This window comes from Athene noctua, chromosome 8 (genome assembly GCF_965140245.1).
Source record: "Athene noctua chromosome 8, bAthNoc1.hap1.1, whole genome shotgun sequence".
NCBI classification, from domain to species: Eukaryota; Metazoa; Chordata; class Aves; order Strigiformes; family Strigidae; genus Athene; species Athene noctua.
In genome coordinates this window covers 7831852-7853428 of record NC_134044.1, presented here as the reverse complement: position 1 = coordinate 7853428, position 21577 = coordinate 7831852, and the positions used below count along the sequence as shown (strand labels likewise).

At 38.3% G+C, this 21577-nt stretch overlaps 1 protein-coding gene across 2 annotated transcripts in view; it reads right to left on the bottom strand.

The window, feature by feature from the left end:
• CLSTN2 (calsyntenin 2) overlaps positions 1 to 21577 on the bottom strand; it is a 400483-nt gene that overhangs the window by 67348 nt on the left and 311558 nt on the right. For both annotated transcript variants that reach the window (XM_074911635.1, XM_074911634.1), the window contains 2 exons: positions 18136 to 18285; positions 3169 to 3354 (listed from right to left, as the gene is read on the bottom strand). In XM_074911635.1, coding sequence (XP_074767736.1) covers positions 3169 to 3354; positions 18136 to 18285 — 336 coding nt within the window. The remainder of the gene's footprint in view (positions 1 to 3168; positions 3355 to 18135; positions 18286 to 21577) is intronic.

The following is a 21577-nucleotide window of genomic DNA, read 5'->3' as shown; positions in this document are numbered from 1 at the left end:
TAAATTGTGCATTTTATACATTCTTTATTTTTTATTATTGTCAGATGACAAGGTGAAAAAATGCTTACTAAAATGCTTTGAGGCGCAACACTAATAACTCCTTGACTTTAAAATGACTCAAGCATAATTTAATCATTTAAACTGCCCACCTTGACTGTCAAAGTGAGTACAAATCACTGAATTATTGAAAAGCAGACTTAAACCATCAGTCATATAAAAAATGAATTTTAATGCACTGTCCTTAGCATCTGAATTCTCTCTAGATTTCCAACAGATAAGTGAAGAAATGAGCATAGGATTTATAAACTGTGTCCTTAATTATAGAGAGACAATCTTGCATTTTATATGGCATAGATTAATATTTGTCTGTGATCACTCAGTTCTGCACTCTGCAATCACACAGCGCTTTACTAGTAGGAAAAAATTCAGGGTTTCCTTCCTTTTCAAAGAATTTACTCATCCAACCATTAGATACAATAAGATCATTTCTGGTAGAAAACTGATTTCCATAAATAATTTAACCTGCTTTCATAAGAGTTGTCTCTACATTAAGGATGGTAATAAATACTAAATACCAAAATGTAAGCCAGTCCAAAAGCAATTATGATGTAAAAGTTCATTGTCATTGACAACCTTTTTATCAAAGTCCTATTACAAGTTTCTATCCTACATGTTCTTTATGAAGATATGGAAGTCTTGGACGAAAAAAATATTCTTTTGGCAGTGAGAATTTCCCCCCCTATTTACAAATAGATTTTACATTCTATCTGTTTTCTCGAGTGCTTTACATTCTGTTCCTTCCCAGATGTTCTGAATGAAAACTGGAAGTTCAGCAGTAATGTTAGACAGCACATCTATCCATCAGCTCAAAGGCTGCCTGCAACTACTACAATGGCATTGACAGACCTGCTGAAATGTTTTTCATCATTCTGCTTTTCATCAGCTTAGGCCTGCACATGGTGCAGACAATGAACTAAGACTAGGCTAGTATTGAGAAACATCTGGTTAATTCAGGAGAAAAAGAGAAAGACTTTAAATTCTCACAGAATCATCTAGGTTGTAAAAGACCTTGAAGAACATCCAGTCCAACCATTAACCTCACACTGACAGTTCCCAACTACACCAGATCCCTCAGCGCTATGTCGACCCGACTCTTAAACCCCTCCAGGGATGGGGACTCCACCACCTCCCTGGGCAGCCCATTCCAACGCCTAACAACCCCTTCTATAAAGAAATGCTTCCTAATATCCAGTCTAAACCTTCCCTGGTGCAACTTGAGGCCATTACCTCTCATCCTATCACTTATTACTTGGTTAAAGAGGCTCATCCCCAGCTTTCTGCACCCTCCTTTCAGGTAGCTGTAGAGGGGGATGAGGTCTCCCCTCAGCCTCCTCTTCTCCAGACTAAACATCCCCAGTTCCCTCAGCCACTCCCCGTACAACCTGTGCTCCAAACTATTGTCTTTTCTACTGCTTAAGTGTCAGCAGGTAAGGTAGTCAAGCCACACTGCAAGTTGAACTCCTTAGACTTTACACAACCTTCCTCAACTAAGGAATTTTCCACAAGCAGAGGGTACTTACTTTGGGTTCTACACTTAAAATGATATCACTGTCAGATATAGTTGCTATTATTGGTTTATGTCAATGTAATAATTTGGTGGGTTAGATCTTGTATGTAGTGATCTGCTCTGAATGGTTGCGCCATTTGCAGTTCAAGTCTGTAACAGGCATAAAGAAATGTTCTTTTTGTTGCCAATACAGGTTCTTAGAGGAGGCAAAAGTACTTGACTTTAGCTATAACATATTTATTTTTATTAAAATTCTAGCATTTTATGAAATCAAGTCCCTGATAGGTCACATAGCCTTGCTCAACATCTCAGTTTTAATGTCATTAACACGATGAAGATGCAGATGGGTTTTCTCCTGCTTTTCTAAGATCCCAGTCAGTTGGATAAAGATACAGGACCAAAATTATGATTGTATCTAATCTTAATTAAGCAATTTTCAGGTTGAAAATATTCAGATTTTATGAAAATGCTACTACTCCCACTCACCTTTACCTCACTTTCCCAGTCTCCACAGGTAATTGGTAACTGCAAACTATTTTTCCCTGGGAACTGTCTCTCCATTTTTTATAACTTAGTAACACTGCCTGAAAATTTTCATTTATAAAATTATTTCTTAAAGGTTAGTTTATTGATCTTAACATATCTGTAATACTGTTGTGTGGTTATCAAAGCAAATGTAAGCCATACAACAGAGCACCCCAAACCAAAATCCATGCATTTAAATGGAAAAAAAAGTACATTTGCTACTGCAGCTCAGACAGGAAACTGGTAAAGAGACATTTTGGAGAAGATGAGAATCAATGTTCCACACCATGAGGTCTCTAAGAAGACAGGATTTTAGAGGAGGATGAGAGACAGAAGATCTCAAAAGCAAATGATAAATGGCTTGATGTGTGGTCACTGCTTTGCCACAGCAGTAATCTTAGTCACAAAAACACAGCAGTATCTTCAAGTATTTAATCTACCTTTCAAAATTAATTTGTATCTTTTAGACTAAATTATTAAAAAGCAGGAAGAGGGAAGAGAATATTTAGGAAACCTTTCTCCACCGGGATATCTCTTTTCTGAAATTTGTGTTTCTTAAATATTTTTGCTCAAATGATTGCCCCAAATGTCCCTTTACTTTTTGTTTGTTTTTACTCTGGCACAGTATTTAGCAGCAGAACAGAAAGCTGACTCAGGAAGACTGAAAGACAAGATGGAGATTCAATTCTCATCAAATCCTATGGTCTTCCTCTGATGGCAAATCTATACCTGAAATCTCACTACACTGTCACACCAGTATTAGTAGCAGAGGGAAGAAAGAGTGAGAAGGAGGTGGAATGAGGATAAAGAAAAAAAAAAAAAAAAGAAGGGAAGAGCAGCAGGAGCGAAAAAAAAAATAAAGGTAAGCAGGGAGAAAGTATGACAAAGAGTGAAAACAAAAGGAAAAGAAGAATGGAGAACCAGTCAAATATCACCGGTCCCTTCATTTTCATTGCTACAATCTGGAATAAACCAGCTGAGCTAAATCCACGTTTTGCATGCTAACAGGTCACAAGGAACTGGTGCTTTATGTGGAAAAATATTATTATTGTATCAATTGAAAGCCATATCCATACCACATAATTTCTGCAGAGATTTTTCTGAGTACGTTTCACGATCACAGCCCTTTCCAATGTAATTGGTCTGTAATTCAATGGTGGTATGTATTGAGGAAACTGGTCCATCACACGTTTCTAGATGAATGCTGGGAAACAAAGGTATGCTGCCAGAACCAGGCTTGTATTCAATCCGTTTGTTCCAGTCTGGAAAAAAACAAGAACAACAAGATCCAAGAGTGACTGAAAAAAGGGAAGGGAGTTATATAATTTTAAGACATACTGTTCTCAAAGTCACTAAGACAAAAAATAAATGTTTTTGAACTTGTCATCAATAAGTTACTGTCCTAAAAAAAAAATTTGCCCCTTTTTATACAAGAGTGTCAGGGTCAATTAAGTAATACTACTGCTCCTGGAGTCACACAAGCATGGGGTGCATACATGACCTGACAAGAATTGCTAATTGATGCCAGTCTGGATCTCCGATATCCATGTCCCTGTGACAGACTACAAGCTAGCTCTACAGGGATGAGACTGTCTGCTGCACTGAATTTGGTCAGATTTCATAGTTTTGTGATACATAAATATCTCCAAGGCCCAGGCTATATACATCAGTCTCACTGAACTGTGAACATAAACTAATATAACACATCTGTAGTGTCACTTCTTGTCTTCAGTTGTCTTACTAACTTTGTGAAGTATTACTGACAGAAAGTTACAGCTGAAAAGACTATTCACTCTTTCAGCTAGATCTGACTAATCTGTGGTTTTGCTTATGCAGATGTCTCACAGTTCACAACATTTAAGCAATCACCTGCCTTAGGCAGCCACCTGGACATGCCATACATACCACTAGGCTTCTCAATTGCAGCATTTAATTTTTAAATCCAATTAATTATGGTGCTTATAAAGTGCTTCAAAGAAAACGCAAACAAGCAGCATTAAAAACATTTCAGCTATCACTACAGTTCACATTTTCATAGAATCATAGAATGGTTTGGGTTGGAAGGGACCTTCAAGGTCATCCAGTCCCACCCCCCTGCCATGGGCAGGGACACCTTCCCCTAGCCCAGGTTGCCCAAAGCCCCGTCCAACCTGGCCTTGAACACTGCCAGGGAGGGGGCAGCCACAGCTGCTCTGGGCAACCTGTGCCAGGGCCTCACCACCCTCACAGGGAAAAATTTCTTCCTTATATCTAATCTAAATGCACCCTCTTTCAATTTAAAACTGAGGACCTCTTGTCCTGTCACTACAGGCCTCAGTAAAACGTTTCTCTCTGACTTTCTTATAAACCCACTTTAAGTATTGAAAGGCTGCAGTAAGGTCTCCCTGGAGCCTTCTCTTCTCCAGACTGAAAAACCCCAACTCTCTCAGCTTTTCCTCACAGGAGAGATCCAGCCCTTTGGCAATTTTGTGCCCTCCTCCTCCTCCTCGTTGCTCTAAGGTTGTCATATCTTTCTCATACATTTTAGCCAACTCCAGCCAAGTTACCATGCGACATAAATAAGAACGCCACATTAATACAGAGATGCAAATAGTTAATTATTTTGAAGTCAAAAAACTAGTCAGCTTTGCCACCTAATTTGTACATCTGTATATCCATAAAATTTGTCAAAAGAAGTACTCTTGCATACACAGATAAAATTTATCTGACTTTTTGTAGTCCTAGGTAAAAGAGGACTCCATAAATGGAAGAATTCTAGGTCCTGGCAGTCAATGAAATCTCTTAAAGCAAATGGACAGAGACATTCTTTCTAAATATCAGTGAAAGAGGATGTAATTTTATATATATATATAATATATATATATATATATACACACACTGAGTAGGTGGAGTTTGGTGTTTTTCAACAGATCTCGTTTACAGAAAGCTTGAAAAAAGTTGCTATCTCCTACCATCTTAAACTGGACTAAAAATTTACAAGAAAACCTGAAAGTCCATGCAAGCATTTTGAAATGCAGAGCAATCATTAGTCCAGAGTCCAAACAAAGAAGATAGGATGATGACAGTCACTGGTCTGCATTTCAAAATTCTGAAATTTTCTTCATGACTTTTAATCCAAATAGTAACCATGTTGCATTTTCTTCTCAAGAGGAAGCTGAGACCTCATGGAACATTCTGAAAGTATGCTTAGTATCTATTTTTATTAAAACCTTTAGGACTTGTATATCACTAGATAAAAGACAACTATGACCACTACCTGTGCATTCACCAGCTGAATAGCTATTTCAGTAGTAATTTTCAGGTAATAATATTCAGCCCAATCATTTCATACTAAGTTAGATTTGTTCTGCAATATTGCATAATTTGTCTGCAATTGTCAACTTAAAAGTTCCCTTAGAATTTCAAGTATCATATAGTGTACATCATTACAACAATAGATTTCTGTTCCCTATCTGTTTCAGAAACTTGAGGTTAACATATTTCCAATCAAAAAGAGCAGAAAATTCTTTTCTATACTTAGGGTAAAAATAAAATAATTTGCTGTGTTGTATACAAGCTAGTAATATATAAATTATTGATTTTTATAGTCTTTTATTAACCAGTTAAAACTTTATATTCCTCTAACCAAAAGGAAAAATAAAAGTGTCTCATATGTAACTGAAACATTTCTGACTATCTCAGCAGCTTTCAGGTTCGGCCACATTTTCATTTCTCATTTATATCAAATTAACCAGCACTCATGCAAAATATTTGTTACTGTATGTGAGATGTGACTGAATTATTAACTGTAGCCTATCTGCAACTGCACACACAGCTCCAGTTGTATGAAGAATGTCATATAAAAACCACACTCTATAAAATGCCACTACTCACAAGGAAGAATAATGGAGGGGACCTCTGTTTCTCCCACATGAATTGCAAGAGGTGTTTTGTTTCACAGTATTACCTTTCAACTTGGCAGAAATGGCAAGATCTTGGCAGAGATTATGAACGCTGAATGTTCTAAATCACTTGCAATTATCTCAGCTCTAAATTGTAAAACATCAACAAGACTTGAACTATTGTCTTTGTACCTTGGTCCCCTGAAAGCATCATAGACCAATCCTAGCACTTCTTTCACTGACTTAGTACAGCTTTAGGAAATCCATCAAGGAGTCCCTCTCCATGTAGAAGGCATTCCCAGGAAGACATGAGGCAATACTGGAGTATGATACAATCCTGTGATAGCAGGACAGTCCTTAAAGATAGCAATAGCTCTGATACAAATTAACTGGATTATTTACATAGTACTTGCCCCCGTGGTATTTCAGCATTCCAGAGGTGTTGAAGCCGAGGCCAGCACCCTCTGTATCTCACCACCAGTAAAGTTAGTAATGCTGAAAAGTGCATAAAGATAGAACAAGCAACATGACGTAGTGACAGTGTGAAGAGCTTATTGTGAGAAAAAAAAAAAGGTCCTTCATGTAATTTTGAATGTGGTGAAGATTGTCATTTTTCTTTCCCCCAGAATAACATTCTGCATTGGACACATTCAAAGGATCAGCACTTTCCCCTCAGGAACATGGTGGCACTTTTTCAATTCCTCTAGAATTGACTCAGAGAAAGAATCTTATGTAACCTTAGTCTAAAAAAGCCTCTGAATTTCAGATATTTAAATACTGTATCTTAAAACATGAGTCATGTCTGAGGTTATGCAAACCGTCAAAAGATACACAATCCCATCTGAAATGGTAGGTTGCACTAGATTAGCTAAACTCAACCAACATGGTTCCTCTGACGCAAACTGTCACGTAACACCACCACAATACAGTGCAAATTTAGAAAGGTAAAGCACTGTCTCCCCAACAGGGGGGGAAGACTAACCCCATGGGAAAAGTTTGAATAAAACTAGCCCAGTTCAGTCCTGCAGAAGAAAACCTTTGGATTTTTTTAATTCAATAGACTTCTGCTTGCCACTTGTAATATAAAGCTCTTCCAAACAATATAAGACAGCTTCAGCTGGATTACACCTGCAACATAGAGTGCAAATATCACAATGTCAGGTTTATGGTTCAGATTTCATCAATTATAAAACAACTGTGTAACTTGGATCTTGATCTCTGAGACACTCAAACTATTCCAAGATCAAAATGGATAAAACTTCAGTGACAGTTTGAGCCTTTAAAAGTAAATCCCAATGCACTAAATAAATTTTCCTTTTAACAGAAGGATAATATAAAGAGTTTCATTGATCTCTACACTTAACAGTTTAGTACGTGAATCTCTCTTCTTGTGATCCATGTATTATATTTTAATTCATTTCTAATGCTTCATGTCACTAAGAATGATTTAATCTGATTTTTTCTTGAAGGAGCATGGCACTCACGTGCTGAGGTCTGACCTGACTCATGTGTCCTCCTACATGTGTGTGGCCATGAACTTTGATTCCACATCATGACACTAAAACCAATGGCATGGCATTTAGACAATTGCAACACAACTCCTACTATGCCAGTGAAATGCCATGTTGGACTCAAGATGTGCATCCTAGCAGCCAAATATAAGATAAAATTTGTGTAGTGCTATTAGTGAGTTTCTGCAGCATCCCTACATAACAGCTGGAATATAAGGTTCCCAGAGCAATGTAATTGGTGGATCTTCTGTTTCCTCTCCAGCATCTTTGCATCTGTCCTATCTATGAAGGATTTATACTTGGCTAAAAGTTATTATGCTGCTTTTTATTTTTTTAAAATCATACACTTCACAGCTTTGCTGAAGCACTTTTTTAATTAAACATTTTTCTATCAATTTGAAAATCTGAAACACTCTAGAATAAATAAAAATATCAGTATACACAAAGCATTTCAAACAAGATCAGAAATGTCTCTGTAGTTTTGCAGAAAGTACACTTATTTTCGTGATTTATAAAACTCCCTGTATCTTAAAATCAGCAGCCAGGCAGCATTAGATGCTGTACAATGATATTTGGAAGAGCAGTGCACTATCCTCACAAAACTACAATTTTCTTTCAACATCATGAATTTACTGGAAAGTGTACATGTTGCCAGAATATCATATGCTGCAGCCTCCGCAATACCTCCTGCACATTCTCCACATGCAAAAGATCAATGGCCATAAGACATTTTCAGAATGTACACACTTTGGTGGTTGGATTTCTACTTTGAACTAAAGATAAAGGATTTTTTAGTGAAACGGACACATGGTAACAGAGCAGTTCCTGCATATTTTCTCTTGGGCAGCATTCTCTCTATTTATGGACTTATAAATTGTGGCAATTAAAAAAAAAAAAAGCAAAACCAAAAATATTTAAAAGGATTTTAATTTCCCATTTGGAAAAAAAACACAAACCCTAAGACACACAAAGCAATTACCTTATCTGTTCTGCTCCCCTGTTTCCTGATTAACTCTCCTCAAAACTTCTGAAAAAGGAAAATTTATACTTGCAAAAAAGGAAATCTACGCCTTGCGACAGACCTTTCAAGAAATTCTGAATGCTGTTTCTTGACACAGATTACAGATGAGCAAAACGGAGTTAAGATTATTAAATTAATTTTAAGTATATCATGATTGTTAACATGGATCATCTGCTATGCCTTATCACGTCAGAAGGACAGTTAGAAAAAAAGACTGGTATTGCATAATATGCCTGACCCTTTCTTAAATACATTTGTTTCTGTGAAGATCCTGAACTACATAAAAATAACCAGTTCTGTTCAGGTTGTCTAAGCAGTTTCCCATTCATTAAATTGATCATTTTATAAAGGAGTGCATTTGGTAGGATGTCCCCTAGTTAACTAGCAACAAATCAGCTAGTAAGCATCAGCAGAATGCTACTTCCATCAATGTCACTGTGTGCTGTCCAGAATATAATTTTCTAAAACCAACTTGGTAAGTTTTAAAGCATCAAGCAGTCACCACTGAGAAAAAAAATGAAACACGATTTAAGTATCAGCTAGGATATGCTTCCTCTGTGTGTTTAATAACATATACAAATACCATTACACACATAAATTCCATTTAGGATATTTTCTCTTAACTGATATTCCCTCCTTTTTTAAAATTTACATATATATGTACATAATACACAGATGTACATGCATATATACATACAGACCCATACATATGCATGTATACATAAATTAGGAATGTTTTTAACCAACACTGCAAAATAATCTGATGAGTGATTTGATATCATCCTGAGTACCATCATACAACACATGAGGGACAACCAGATGCTGAGGCCCAGTCAGCATGGGTTTATGAAAGGCAGGTCCTGCTTGACAAACCTGATCTCCTTCTATGACAGAGCGACCTGCTTATTGGATGAGGGAAAGGCTGTGGATGTAATTTACCTTGACTTTAGCAAGGCCTTTGACACCATTTCCCGCAGCATTCTCCTGGCAAAACTGGCTGCTTGTGGCTTGGCTGGGCACACGCTTCTCTGGGTACAAAACTGGCTGGACGACCGGGCCCAGAGAGTTGTGGTGAACGGAGTTAAATCCAGCTGGCGGCCGGTCACGAGTGGTGTCCCCCAGGGCTCGGTTTTGGGGCCACTCCTGTTTAACATCTTTATTGATGATCTGGATGAGGGGATCGAGTGCACCCTCAGTCAGTTTGCAGATGACACCCAGTTGGTGGGAGTGTTGATCTGCTCGAGGGTGGGGAGGCTCTGCAGAGAGACCTGGACAGGCTGGAGCCATGGGCTGAGCCCAACTGGAGGAGTTTCCATAAGGCCAAATGCCAGGGGCTGCCCTTGGGCCACAACAACCCCCAGCAGCGCTACAGGCTTGGGGAGGAGTGGCTGGAGAGCTGCCAGTCAGAGAGGGACCTGGGGGGTTTATTGACAGCCGGCTGAACAGGAGCCAGCAGTGTGCCCAGGTGGCCAAGAAGGCCAATGGCATCCTGGCTTGTGTCAGCAATGGCGTGGCCAGCAGGGACAGGGAAGGGATCTGACCCCTGTACTCGGCACTGGTGAGGCTGCCCCTCGATTCCTGTGTTCAGTTTTGGGCCCCTCACTACAAAAAGGACATTGAATGACTCGAGCGTGTCCAGAGAAGGGCAACGGAGCTGGTGCAGGCTCTGGAGCACATGTCCTATGAGGAGCGGCTGAGGGAACTGGGATTGTTTAGTCTGGAGAAGAGGAGGCTGAGGGGAGACCTCATCACCCTCTACAGCTACCTGAAAGGAGTTTGCAGAGAGCTGGGGATGAGCCTCTTTATCCAAGTAACAAGCGATAGGACAAGAGGAAATAGCCTCAAGTTGCACCAGGGCAGGTTTAGACTAGATATTAGGAAGCATTTCTTTACAGAAGGGGTTGTTGGGTGTTGGAATGGGCTGCCCAGGGAGATGGTGGAGTCCCCATCCCTGGAGGGGTTTAAGAGTTGGGTTGTTTAGCGCTTAGGGACATGGTATAGTTGGGAACTCATTTTTAAGTAAATGTTTGGACTAGATGATTTTCAAGGTCTTTTCCAACCTAGACAATTCTGTGATTCTGTGATAAGGAAATCAAAATCAGAAAGTCTGACCCAGTTACAGCTTTTCCATAGCAAAGAGAAGACTATACTAGAAGAAATAATTTCCAAAGCCCTGCTAAGCACCATGCTTTGCTGGTGCATGATTTGAATGCAGGTCTTATAAGCATAAAGAAGCATCCATGTATACCTTTTCTTTCTGAAGCATGCTGATAGTTTAAAAAACAACAAAAAAGAGGTAGACAGAAATTTGGACTACTGCAGGATAATGGCAAAGTCTGCTATTGCAGGAGTTAGTGAACTATAATGGAATAGCCCTTGTGCCTGAACTAGTGACACTGAATACTACCCCAAACCCTAATGGTTCCTCATAAGGGAAGTGCTCCAGCCTCCCTCATCATCTTCGTGGCCTCCTCTGGACCCGCTTGAGCAGGTCTCTGTCCTTCTGATGCTGGTGCCCCCAGAGCTGGACACAGCACTGCAGGGGGGGGCTCACAAGAGCGGAGTAGAGGGGGAGAATCCCCTCCCTCGACCTGCTGGCCACCCTTCTCTGGATGCATCCCAGGACACGGTTGGCCTTCTGGGCTGTGAGCTCACATTGATGGCTCACAGTCAGTTTTCCATCCCCTAATGCCCCCAAGTCCTTCACCTCAGGGCTGCTCCAATCCACTCCTCGCCCAGCCTGTGTTTGTGCTGGGGATTGCCCCAACCCACGTGCAGGACCTTGCACTTGCCCTTGTTGAACTCCATGAGGTTTGCATGTCCCACCTCTCCAGCCTGTCCAGGTCCCTCTGGATGGCCCATCCCTTCCCTCCAGGCTGTCAGCCGCACCACACAGCTCAGTGTTGTTGGTGAACTTGCTGAGGGTGCACTTGATCCCACTGTCCGTGTCACCAACAGAGATGTTAAACAGCACCGGCCCCAACACCGACCCCTGAGGAACGTCACTCGTCACTGATCCCCACTGGGGCATCGAGCTGTTGGCTGCAACTCTTTGAGGGTGACTAATTCCTTATCCATCAAATTCCAGCCAATTCCTTATCCATCAAATCCATGTCTCTCCAATTTAGAGACAAGGATGTCACGTGGGATAGTATCAGAAGCTTTGCACAAGTCCAGATAGATGACGTCAGTTGCTCTTCACTTATCCACCAACACTGTAACCCTGTCATAGAAGGCCACCAATTTGTCAGGTGTGATTTGCCATTAGTGAAGCCGTTTTGGCTGTCACCCATCACGTCCTTATTTTCCATTTGCACTAGCACAGTTTCCAGGAGAATCTGCTCCATGATCTTGCCAGGCACAGAGGTAAGACTCCAGTGAGACTGGTCTGTAGTTCCCCAGGCCCTCTTTTTCTCCCTTTTTAAAAATGGGGGTTATGTTTCCCCTTTTCCAGTCAGCAGGAACTTCACCAGACCATAGAGAACTGTCCAAAAATAGGGCAATAATAGGTTACTCTGAAAATGAAAAGTTCATGGTATGAAGAGAAGTAACTAGAAAAGATCCTTGTGAATCTCCCTGTTTTGATATTTCCATTAATGGTCTTGGCACAAAACTAGAACACATTAATTACTTCCTCTAGTGATAAAACTGGAAGGCAATTCTGTATTGGAAGTCAATATAGAAAGAGAATATCCCAGGCACAGAATAAGATGACCTTGAGAACTGGTGTTACAGAAATATTGCTTTGTAGTAATGATGCAAAGTGCCAGTAACATACTCAGGAACTTCAGCAAACTGGTAAGTCATCACTGAAAAACTACACATGGGAAAAGAGCTGATTCCATTAACTGAATAACAGCGTGTCCATGAGCCACCAGTCTGCTACAGCCAGGCAAAAGAAAGCTAGTCTTGGAATATGTAAAGTACTGTGCTTCCAGTAAGAGGCTATGGTAAAAAGAAACGTGAAAACACCTTATCTAGAATGTTCAGGAAAGATGTATTTAGCTGTAATACCTACATAGAATTTGCTGAGGAAAGGAGAGCATATCTTAAATTAGACTGAAACTGACTGCTTTCTCTAAATGTGTCTAGCATTCAAACAGAAAAAATAATGCTGATACATAAATTATTATGAACTTAAGTAAACTCTGAGCTCAAATCAAAAATACTCAGAAGTCCAATTAATTTTGAAATGTCTGAAATGGGAGTTTAAAGAGTGGATATTCTACTAAAATGATGTCATTCAAGTAAATAGCTGAATGTAAGCATTGTGTTATGATTGCCTTATTTTAAGGATGTATGGCTAATGCATGCACAGCAGCTCCCAGACTAGACTGGCATAAATGCTCCCTGCTTTGCAATAAATTCAATTTTTAAAAATATGGGTAAATATTTCATAACCAAGACAACACAAGCATTGCATTTTAATCTGCTAGATATGTACACAAGAAGAACAGAAATTGATTTATATTTATTGCAGAATATATTTGAGCCTCTAAAATTGTTCCTGAAGACTAGGAATATTATTTTTATAAGCAAGGTTTCTGTACTTGACCAGCCTCCTCCAAATACACAATTGCTTTAGTAATCATATTGCTCCTTGTTAAAAGCACTAACAGCTCAAAAGCCAACACAGTTTTGGTTTTCCTCGGTAATTGGATTTTACTAGAAAGCCCACATGAATACCCTTCTAAAATCACTCAGCATCTACTGAAAATTGCATCTATGAAGTATGTTGACTCAGAAGTGAAGTAAGATCACTTTGCTACTAAAAGAGACGGTCCTGCCCTCCTCTGAACAAAAGAAATACTATATTTCAGCAGGAACAGTGAGCTGATCTGTCCTGTACAGGGCCTCTGAATGACTCTTCAATGTATAAGAAGTGGTAAAAATGTGTGTAATGGTGCTAGCAAAGCTATAGTGAGCTCTACATGCCTTTAAAAAGTAACATGCAGTATCTGTGATACATTAACGACTCATTAAATATTTATTATACTCTATAAGGTAAATAAATTAAGTTTTTATTTCAAAAGCATTTTAAGCAAAAACTAAGTGGAAAGTCATTGAATTTTTAAGGACTTTTTTTTTGAGATTAATTTTTAAGGAACTTCTACTTTATATTGTTACCTCAGGTAATTAGGTTAAGTGTGTATATCGGTTCATAGGACTTAAAGATAAATGTAGGAAATATTTTCAAATTAGTAAAATACTTAAGGCTGGATGCTGTGAAATCCTGTTTTCTAATCAGAGTACTAATTTTCTCTTAGTAGTTAGTGAGCATTGCATATCCAAGGGCCATATTAAATTTGGCAGAAAAAAAAAAAAAAGTCCTATTTGGTCGGAGTAGACAATATGACTTGGACTGCTGTCTTTGTTACATGCTTATGTCCCCAAGAAACACATTCAGCTTTCGCTTTTTGTTTCAGAAATGGCAGAGTCCTCTGATACTTTACTGGGTTATTCAGCTGATTGGTTTAGAGGAGCTTTTTTGCTTTATGCCTTAATAACTGCTTCCTGTCTGAAATCAACTGCATTTTAAGGGAACAACCTGACTTTTGGTTTAATTGTCAATAACTGAGCAGACTTCTAGCAGTCTCAAAACATATTTTAAATTTTTCGGGACATGATTCTGCTTTTCAATTTTTGAGGCTAAACTCCTCTTTTTTTTCCTCCCCATGTAGTACATCATTCACCAGAGAGTATGGTACAGGAATAATTGTTTTCAACTTTCTGCTATCTTGCATCTTTCACATCACATTGTTATATATTTTATTTCCATTTGTTATCCCACCAGGGGGGACAGTAACATCTTCAGTTTTATGAAGACTGTTCCTAAAACTAGCAGAAATAAGAAAAGACAATATTATGGTACCATAAATAAGCTACAGAAAACATGGTGTTGATTACAGGTTTTTAACTCTTTCTTATTTCACCTCATGTTTTTTAATGAAAGTACTATAAGAATATTTAGTACCATGTTGTCAGAAGCCTGGCTACCCTGCTCTGAATAAGGCAGAAGTAACTTTACAGAAATCAATACTTGTGACATTAAAACCACTGTAGTGAAGAGAACCACACTGGAAGTCAATCTACAAGGAAAAAGTGTAATGTCTGCTCTGTGTCCACAGAACTGAAACAAAGACAAAGCCCTGGAGGAATGGACAGAACCCCAGGGTTCTTCTTGGTATGGAAACCCACTATTTCTATTAAAAAAAAAAAAAAAAAAAAAGTAAATAAAAAGTAGAAATAACTGCAACTGCAAATCTACCTATTATGGTGTCAGAAGTACTACCATCTAGCATTTCTTTATAATGTAGTCTCCTTACTACCTGGTAGTAAGTGATCACTCCATTGGTCGAAAATCATGGAAATTAACACACAGATAGCGTGAAGAGAATTCGTAGTGTAACTGTACAAGTCAATTGACAAAACATGTTAATGAGACTTTCCAATTAAAATAACTGATTAGGAATTAATTCAGTTCATTGATTTACATTTTTAGCTTGCTTAGGACACTAAATATTTCAGAATGGTCTGCTCAGGATGGTTCAATGTCCATGTGGGTCAAGTTTGTTTCTAAAGTAGCCTCTTTATAGAGAGAAGGCTTGTTTGCTGAAAATGTCTGTGTGAGAATTCTTGCTGATTGCATATTCATGTCCCTCTTCAAAGAGCAGGGAAGTAACTCCTAGATTTAATAAAGACTTAGATGTTATTAGTCCAAGGAAATGGTGTTTAAAGGATAGCACCTGGGCTTGTTGTATCTTACTTGCTCTGCTATACTTGTCAGTCATGTGTGGAGTTAGCCTCTAGAAACAGGAATAATTTTGTACCTTGTTTTACGTAAACCTACTCTTCCCCATCCTACCCCTGCACACTGGAGGTTATTTGAAGGGTATTTGCATTGAAATTTATTACACTAAATTTGCATTAGACTAGTACAGTCTCTATTCACAATAGTCAAAGAAAGAACTGTGGAATATTTCAGATTACTAAAGCCAGTAACTTTTAAGAACTGACAGTGTTATGAATTGAAATTATAAGTATTTATTTGTTCAAGCTAACACTGAAGGACAAAAAAGATAACAATAGATCGTATTCTGGCAACTTTTATATTATAACCAAAGACTCAGAATGTTCATCTTCTCTGTCAAGCAAAACATCATTGTACCTCCCTTAGTCATTCAATCTTTTCAAACATATCATTATTTCAAAGATGGAGCATACCTGCTGGCTGCCTCTGTGTGCTGAGGTCACAGAGTGACAGACACAGGTAAGAAAGAACACTATAAATATCTTCCATTCCCACTCTCCACATTTCCTCTTTAAGTACTGAAAATACTATTATTAAGTTTTGCTTATTTGATGGGTTTTTTTCCTAGCAAGAATTAATTTTCACAGATATTGGCCCAAAGTAGAAAACATCACCACCTATGTGACTATCTTCACCTTTAAAAATAAGTAGGCATAAAAAAAACTAATTAAGAGAAATGTAGAAATTTCTGGAAGTATTATGTTACAGCGATTTTCAAATTATAATTAATGACTTAGTAATTAAGAACTAAAGTGATATCTACCCAACTGTTTACCTAAAAAGTTTATACCCTGATTAGGCAATCACTATCCTCTTGCACTTTATGCCATTTGACCTGGAGACATGCCAGTGAAGTGAAGCAGTCACCCATTTGACAGATGGAAAGGTACAATTCCACGTGGATGGCACGGAATATGTACTGAACTATTTCATAGTTTTAACCTTGCCCATGATAAAGACCCATCATAAAACTTTAACAGATCAGAAGGGAGAAAGAATAGTTGTGCCAAATTGCCACAGAAATAAACAAAAAGCCCAAATTCAAACATAATGAATGCTATCAAAGCATATCCTTTCCTATCTGAGATGCTTTAGACAAGCTGCTTTAAACTTTATGTATTGCATTCTTTTTTTAAAAGCTGTTGCTTTATATATGCTGTTTTCTCTATTTTCCACCATCACACTAAAAATAAGCTAGCTGCCTCTCATATTAAATACCAACTAGTGTTAACCAAACAATCAGACACATACAGCTCTGAGTTCTAGAAGAGAAAAATTTTGCATGCATAAAATAACAATAGCTGAATTCCTACTTTTCGTTAAAAACTTAAATACCTTCTAAACACTTCACATAATCTTAGATGAACAACACATTTTAAAAATCTCAAACAATAAACAAACTTTATTTGATGTTGTTTCTGTTACTTTTATTGGCTACCTGGTACCTATACCCATCTGATGGGATGAGCAATGACCATCTCTCCTATACTTAATGCTTGAATTATGAAATAAGTATGACATTATTGGACAATATAAAGACACCACTCGTAAGGTATCTTTGCAAAAATTATTCAATCAATAAAATACCTAAATGGAAATAATATGGAAATTTTAAAAACCAACAATCGCACCCATTTTAATACAAAATCCAAGCTAAGTAAGGAGTATTTAATTTCTTTGAGATGACTCCATAAAATGGAAAGAGAACATTTCAACAGTGTAAAGAGACCATGTTTGTTTTATAGAATAAAACATGGGATTTATTTTACAAGACCAGAAAATGTGGAAATAGTTCATAGTTATTCTATTTTTCTTAAAAAAAAAAAAAGCTCTTCAAAATACTTGGGTGGGTGGGTAACTAGTACATCCATGAAAAATTAAAATGTGGTTGTGTTCTCAGTGAGGACTGTGAAAATGGAATCATAATACTGTACACATTTCATTTCAAGGTCCTCTAAACAAGGCTTCTCATTTTACAAAGAAAACTTTTTCTCCTTTTAAATGTCAGTCTACAAATTTACCTTCAAGTACAACAGCAAAACTGACTTTTTTTCCTTCTCAATCATTCTCTTTTAAAATTACGATTATGAAGGTCAGGTTAGTCCTGAATGACATCTGCATAACATGGTTACATCCAGTTGGTTTGTCCCTAATCCAGCTCTCATTTTCATCTTAATTCCTTATAATTTGTGGCATATCTATCTTCCTAGTACATTGCCAGCTGGGTTTTTCTCTGTTCTAGACAGAGTAGACTGTAGATCCTTACAATCTTTTTAGAAAATCAATTGCTACTGAAATGCCTCAATATAAAGATAGTAATCAGGACAAAAGAAAAGAAGCCTTTCACTCCCACTGCTGATTGAGCATGCCTTGACTCATGCATACATGTACATGAAAGCCTATTCTGTACCTGGAACAAGATAAGCAACAACTCTGGCACACATGGGAAAACTTCCATGTCATGGTGTCTTCAAAAGTTTTACTTAAAGGAGTAGTAGGAAAAAGGCAACTCAGAAGTGTTTTTCAAATGTTTCAGCATATTCAGACAGAATTATAAAATAGCTTATTAGAAAATATTTTTTTTCCCCCCCTAATCTGTTCTGTGTTCTGACTAGAGAAGAAACATAGCAAATGTAAGTAAATATGGGATTATTATCCATTTTTTTAACAGCCATGGAATGAAGCAAGCATAAGAGATAGTAATAGTTTTCTATATCACTTCAATAAGCACACTAGTTTCCTTACCATGAGGTGGATGGAAAACTGCGAAGAAAAGAGATTTATAAAAAAAATTAAATATATAAACTATTAAACCTTACCTTGCCAGCCTGGTTTGCATACTGGTTTGACATTGACTCGTACTAAGACATCTTCTGTTGCATGTTTTTGCCCACAGTCAAAAGCTGTTACCATTATCTCATACTGGTGCTGTTTATCATAGTTCAGTTTCTCAGTGTTTCTGATGTTACCTATAGATTCAATATTATAACATTCAGAAATTACTTTTTGGTTAAACACATACAAGACTATAATGTTTGGGTGCTGGTTAATCAAGTTCTTTGTGATCAGAAAGCTCTTTGAAGCATATGGGACATCCACAGACAGGAGAGTTATGAGGAACGGGCAATATCTTCTTTCAATCCAGCGGAGAATAAATAAATTCTTAGGCAAATATAAGATGTTATGAATATAATACAGGCATGTTTATATTAGAAAACATCTGCTCAACAACACTTTCTAAAGTAAGACTGTAAGAATCATTAGCAGTTACATCTTGAAATGTAAAGTATGAGTAGGTGTAACCTGATTTTCCACATCTTCCCAGAATATACTACTTCAACACAGCAGCCACATTCCTGAAAGCTACTGGTGAACATCTCCCCAGCCTACATGTCTTTCTTTTTTCCCCTAAACCTATTACCCTTCATGTGAGAGAGATTTTTAGCCCTTTTGACACCTTTCCCTGGGTTTTAAAAACAAGAAAAGCCCCAGAATCACCTTTGCAATTAGTGGTATTTGATATGGCAGCACAGAGTTATCACATGGAATATACAACTCAGCAGATATTTAAAGGTGACAAATTACCTGTTTTGGGAAAAAAGACATTACAAATTCCACAAAAAAAGGGATCAGGGTACTCCCTGCAGAACTGGAAGATTACCATGCCCAATGTACGTTTCTGTACTTAATGAGTTCAGCATTTTAATTGTCTATTTCCACTTCTTGCTCAAATTGAAACTTGAGACTATTTAATACATTTCACAGTTTTGCTCAGGGCTATTTGTTATACCATCTTTTTGAATGACAACATTTGTTCTAGACTTCAAGAAACAAACTTATTCTGTAACAATGCTACACATAGCAACTGCTTTCAAGCATGGATCTGCAAAATCAAGTTGTGTGGGCTAAATTTGTAATGGGGAGCATCCAAACCCTGGAGTCTAATCAAATACAGTGATCTGATTCCCATAGGTGCTGGTTAAAGTATCTGTGTTAGGCATGTTGGCATTGCTGGCATGTCTCAAACCTGACCTTCTCCTACAGTGGTTGGTTCTTCATTCTCTGGTCCCCACCTTTCCCTTCTGCATGTTGGGGGGGGGTGGCTGGAACACTTGCCACTGAAGACTGAGGCAAACAAGCTGTTGAGTACCTCAGCCTTCTCCATATCTCTGGTAACCAGGTTTACCAATTCCCTGCCACAGAGGTCCCACGTTTTCCCTAGTCTTCCTTTTATCACCAATGTACCTAGAGAAGCTTTTCTTGTTGCCCTTGACATCCCAGGCCAGATTTATTTCTATCAGGGCTTTGTCCTTCCTAACCTGATCCCTGGCTGCTTGGACAGTTTCTCTGTATGCCTCCCAGGCTACCTGTCCTTGCTTCCACCCTCTGTAGGCTTCCTTTTTGTGTTTGAGCTTGTCCAGGAGCTCCTTGTTCATCCATGCAGCCTCCTGGTGGTCTTACCTGACTTCCTCTTTGTTGGGATGCATCACTCCTGAGCTTACAGGAGGTCAGCCTTGAATATCAACCAGCTTTCTTGGGCCCCTCTTCCCTCCAGGGCTTTATTCCATGCTACTATGTCAGGCAGATCCCTGAAGAGGCCAAAGTCTGCTTTCTTGAAGTCCAGGGTAGTGAGTTTGCTGCACACCTTCCTCACTGCCCTAAGGATCCTGAATTCCATCATTTCATGGTCACTGTAGCCAAGGCTGCCCTTGAGCTCCACACTTCCCATCAGCCCCTCCTTGTTGATGAGAAAAAGGTCCAGCATAGCACCTCTTCTTTTTGGCTCCTCCATCACTTGGAGGATGAAGTTATCATCAGTACATTCCAGGAACCTCCTGGATTGCCTGTGCCCTGCTGTGTTGTCCCTCCAACAGATATCAGGGTGGTTGAAGTCCCCCACAAGGACCAAGGCTTGTGAATGTGATATCAGGGTGGTTGAAGTCCCCCACAAGGACCAAGGCTTGTGAATGTGAGGTTGTTCCTATCTGTCTCTAGAGGGCCTCATCTGCTCAGTCTTCCTGGTCAGGTGGCCTGTAGCAGACCTCCACTGTAATGTCTCTTGTCCCTGTCTTCCCTTTAATCCTGATTTGTAAACACTCAGTCGGGTCCTTATCCAGGCAGAGTAAACCGACAAAACAATTTAACCTATCCATTTTACTGTCTTGAATTGCTTGATTAGTATCTAAGAGGATCTAATGAAAAACTGCCACTGTATACACTTAATATCTGCACAGTTATACCTTCCTTTCTGTATTATATTATTTCTTACATGAATCTTTATACTTCCCTATTTGGTTCTCCTTGGTATTATTTTAGTCCATGATCAGCAAATATAATTCTGAAGAAACCAAAATTGTCTGAATCTACATTAGCAGACTGGTAGAATTTTCATGGCACATTAACTGTCCTCTAAGATCTATAAATCATTACAACACATTTGCATTTCACTAAATCTGTCTTCCAAGATTTGTATTTCATTATGGTCTTTTAAGATTTGGACAACAAAGATTCTGAAAGGTCATTTGGATATCTTGCAGATGTTACTCAATAGCTTATTGATTTCCTAATTATTCTATTTTTCTGTTACCTCTGATGCTTTATGCTTCTTTGTTATTTTACAATTTGATCAATATGATTAAAAAGTAGACACAGAAGGGAAGCAGTATAGATACAGACATTAAAGTTTTAGAAATGATAGACTGAGAATTTCTATTTACATCTCACCCATAAACCAAAAGGTGATCAATAACTTTAAAAAATGAAAATTTTAATGCGAAAAGTAAGTATTTTTCTACACAGTTCACAATTAGGCCATAACTTTTTTTTCAGTCTTTCTAAATCTCTGCCTTTTCCTGTAAATACCCAAATCTATAACAGATTTAAAAAGAAAAAACAGGTAAGTGACAACAGGAATATAAACATTCCTTCCTAAGGACAAACACATTTACATCTCTCTTTCTTCAGGGTCAGTTTTGGGGATAATTTGACACAGACTTCCCTCTTTTATGGCTGTCTTTCATTATATTTTGGAGCAGTCACAAGAACAGGGAAAGACTTGACCATCTTACTATGGCAATTCCTTCTTAAATTCTATGCTTCCTTCCTATGTGTATAAGAAGTATAAAACTGAATCTCCTAACTCTTACAAGAGGGCTAGCATTGTTACATGAGTGGCCTCTGACTTCAGTCCACTCATAGGAGTGGCAATTCAACATTCCCAGCTGTCAAGAGCCACCAGGACCTGTATTTGACCATAAGTCA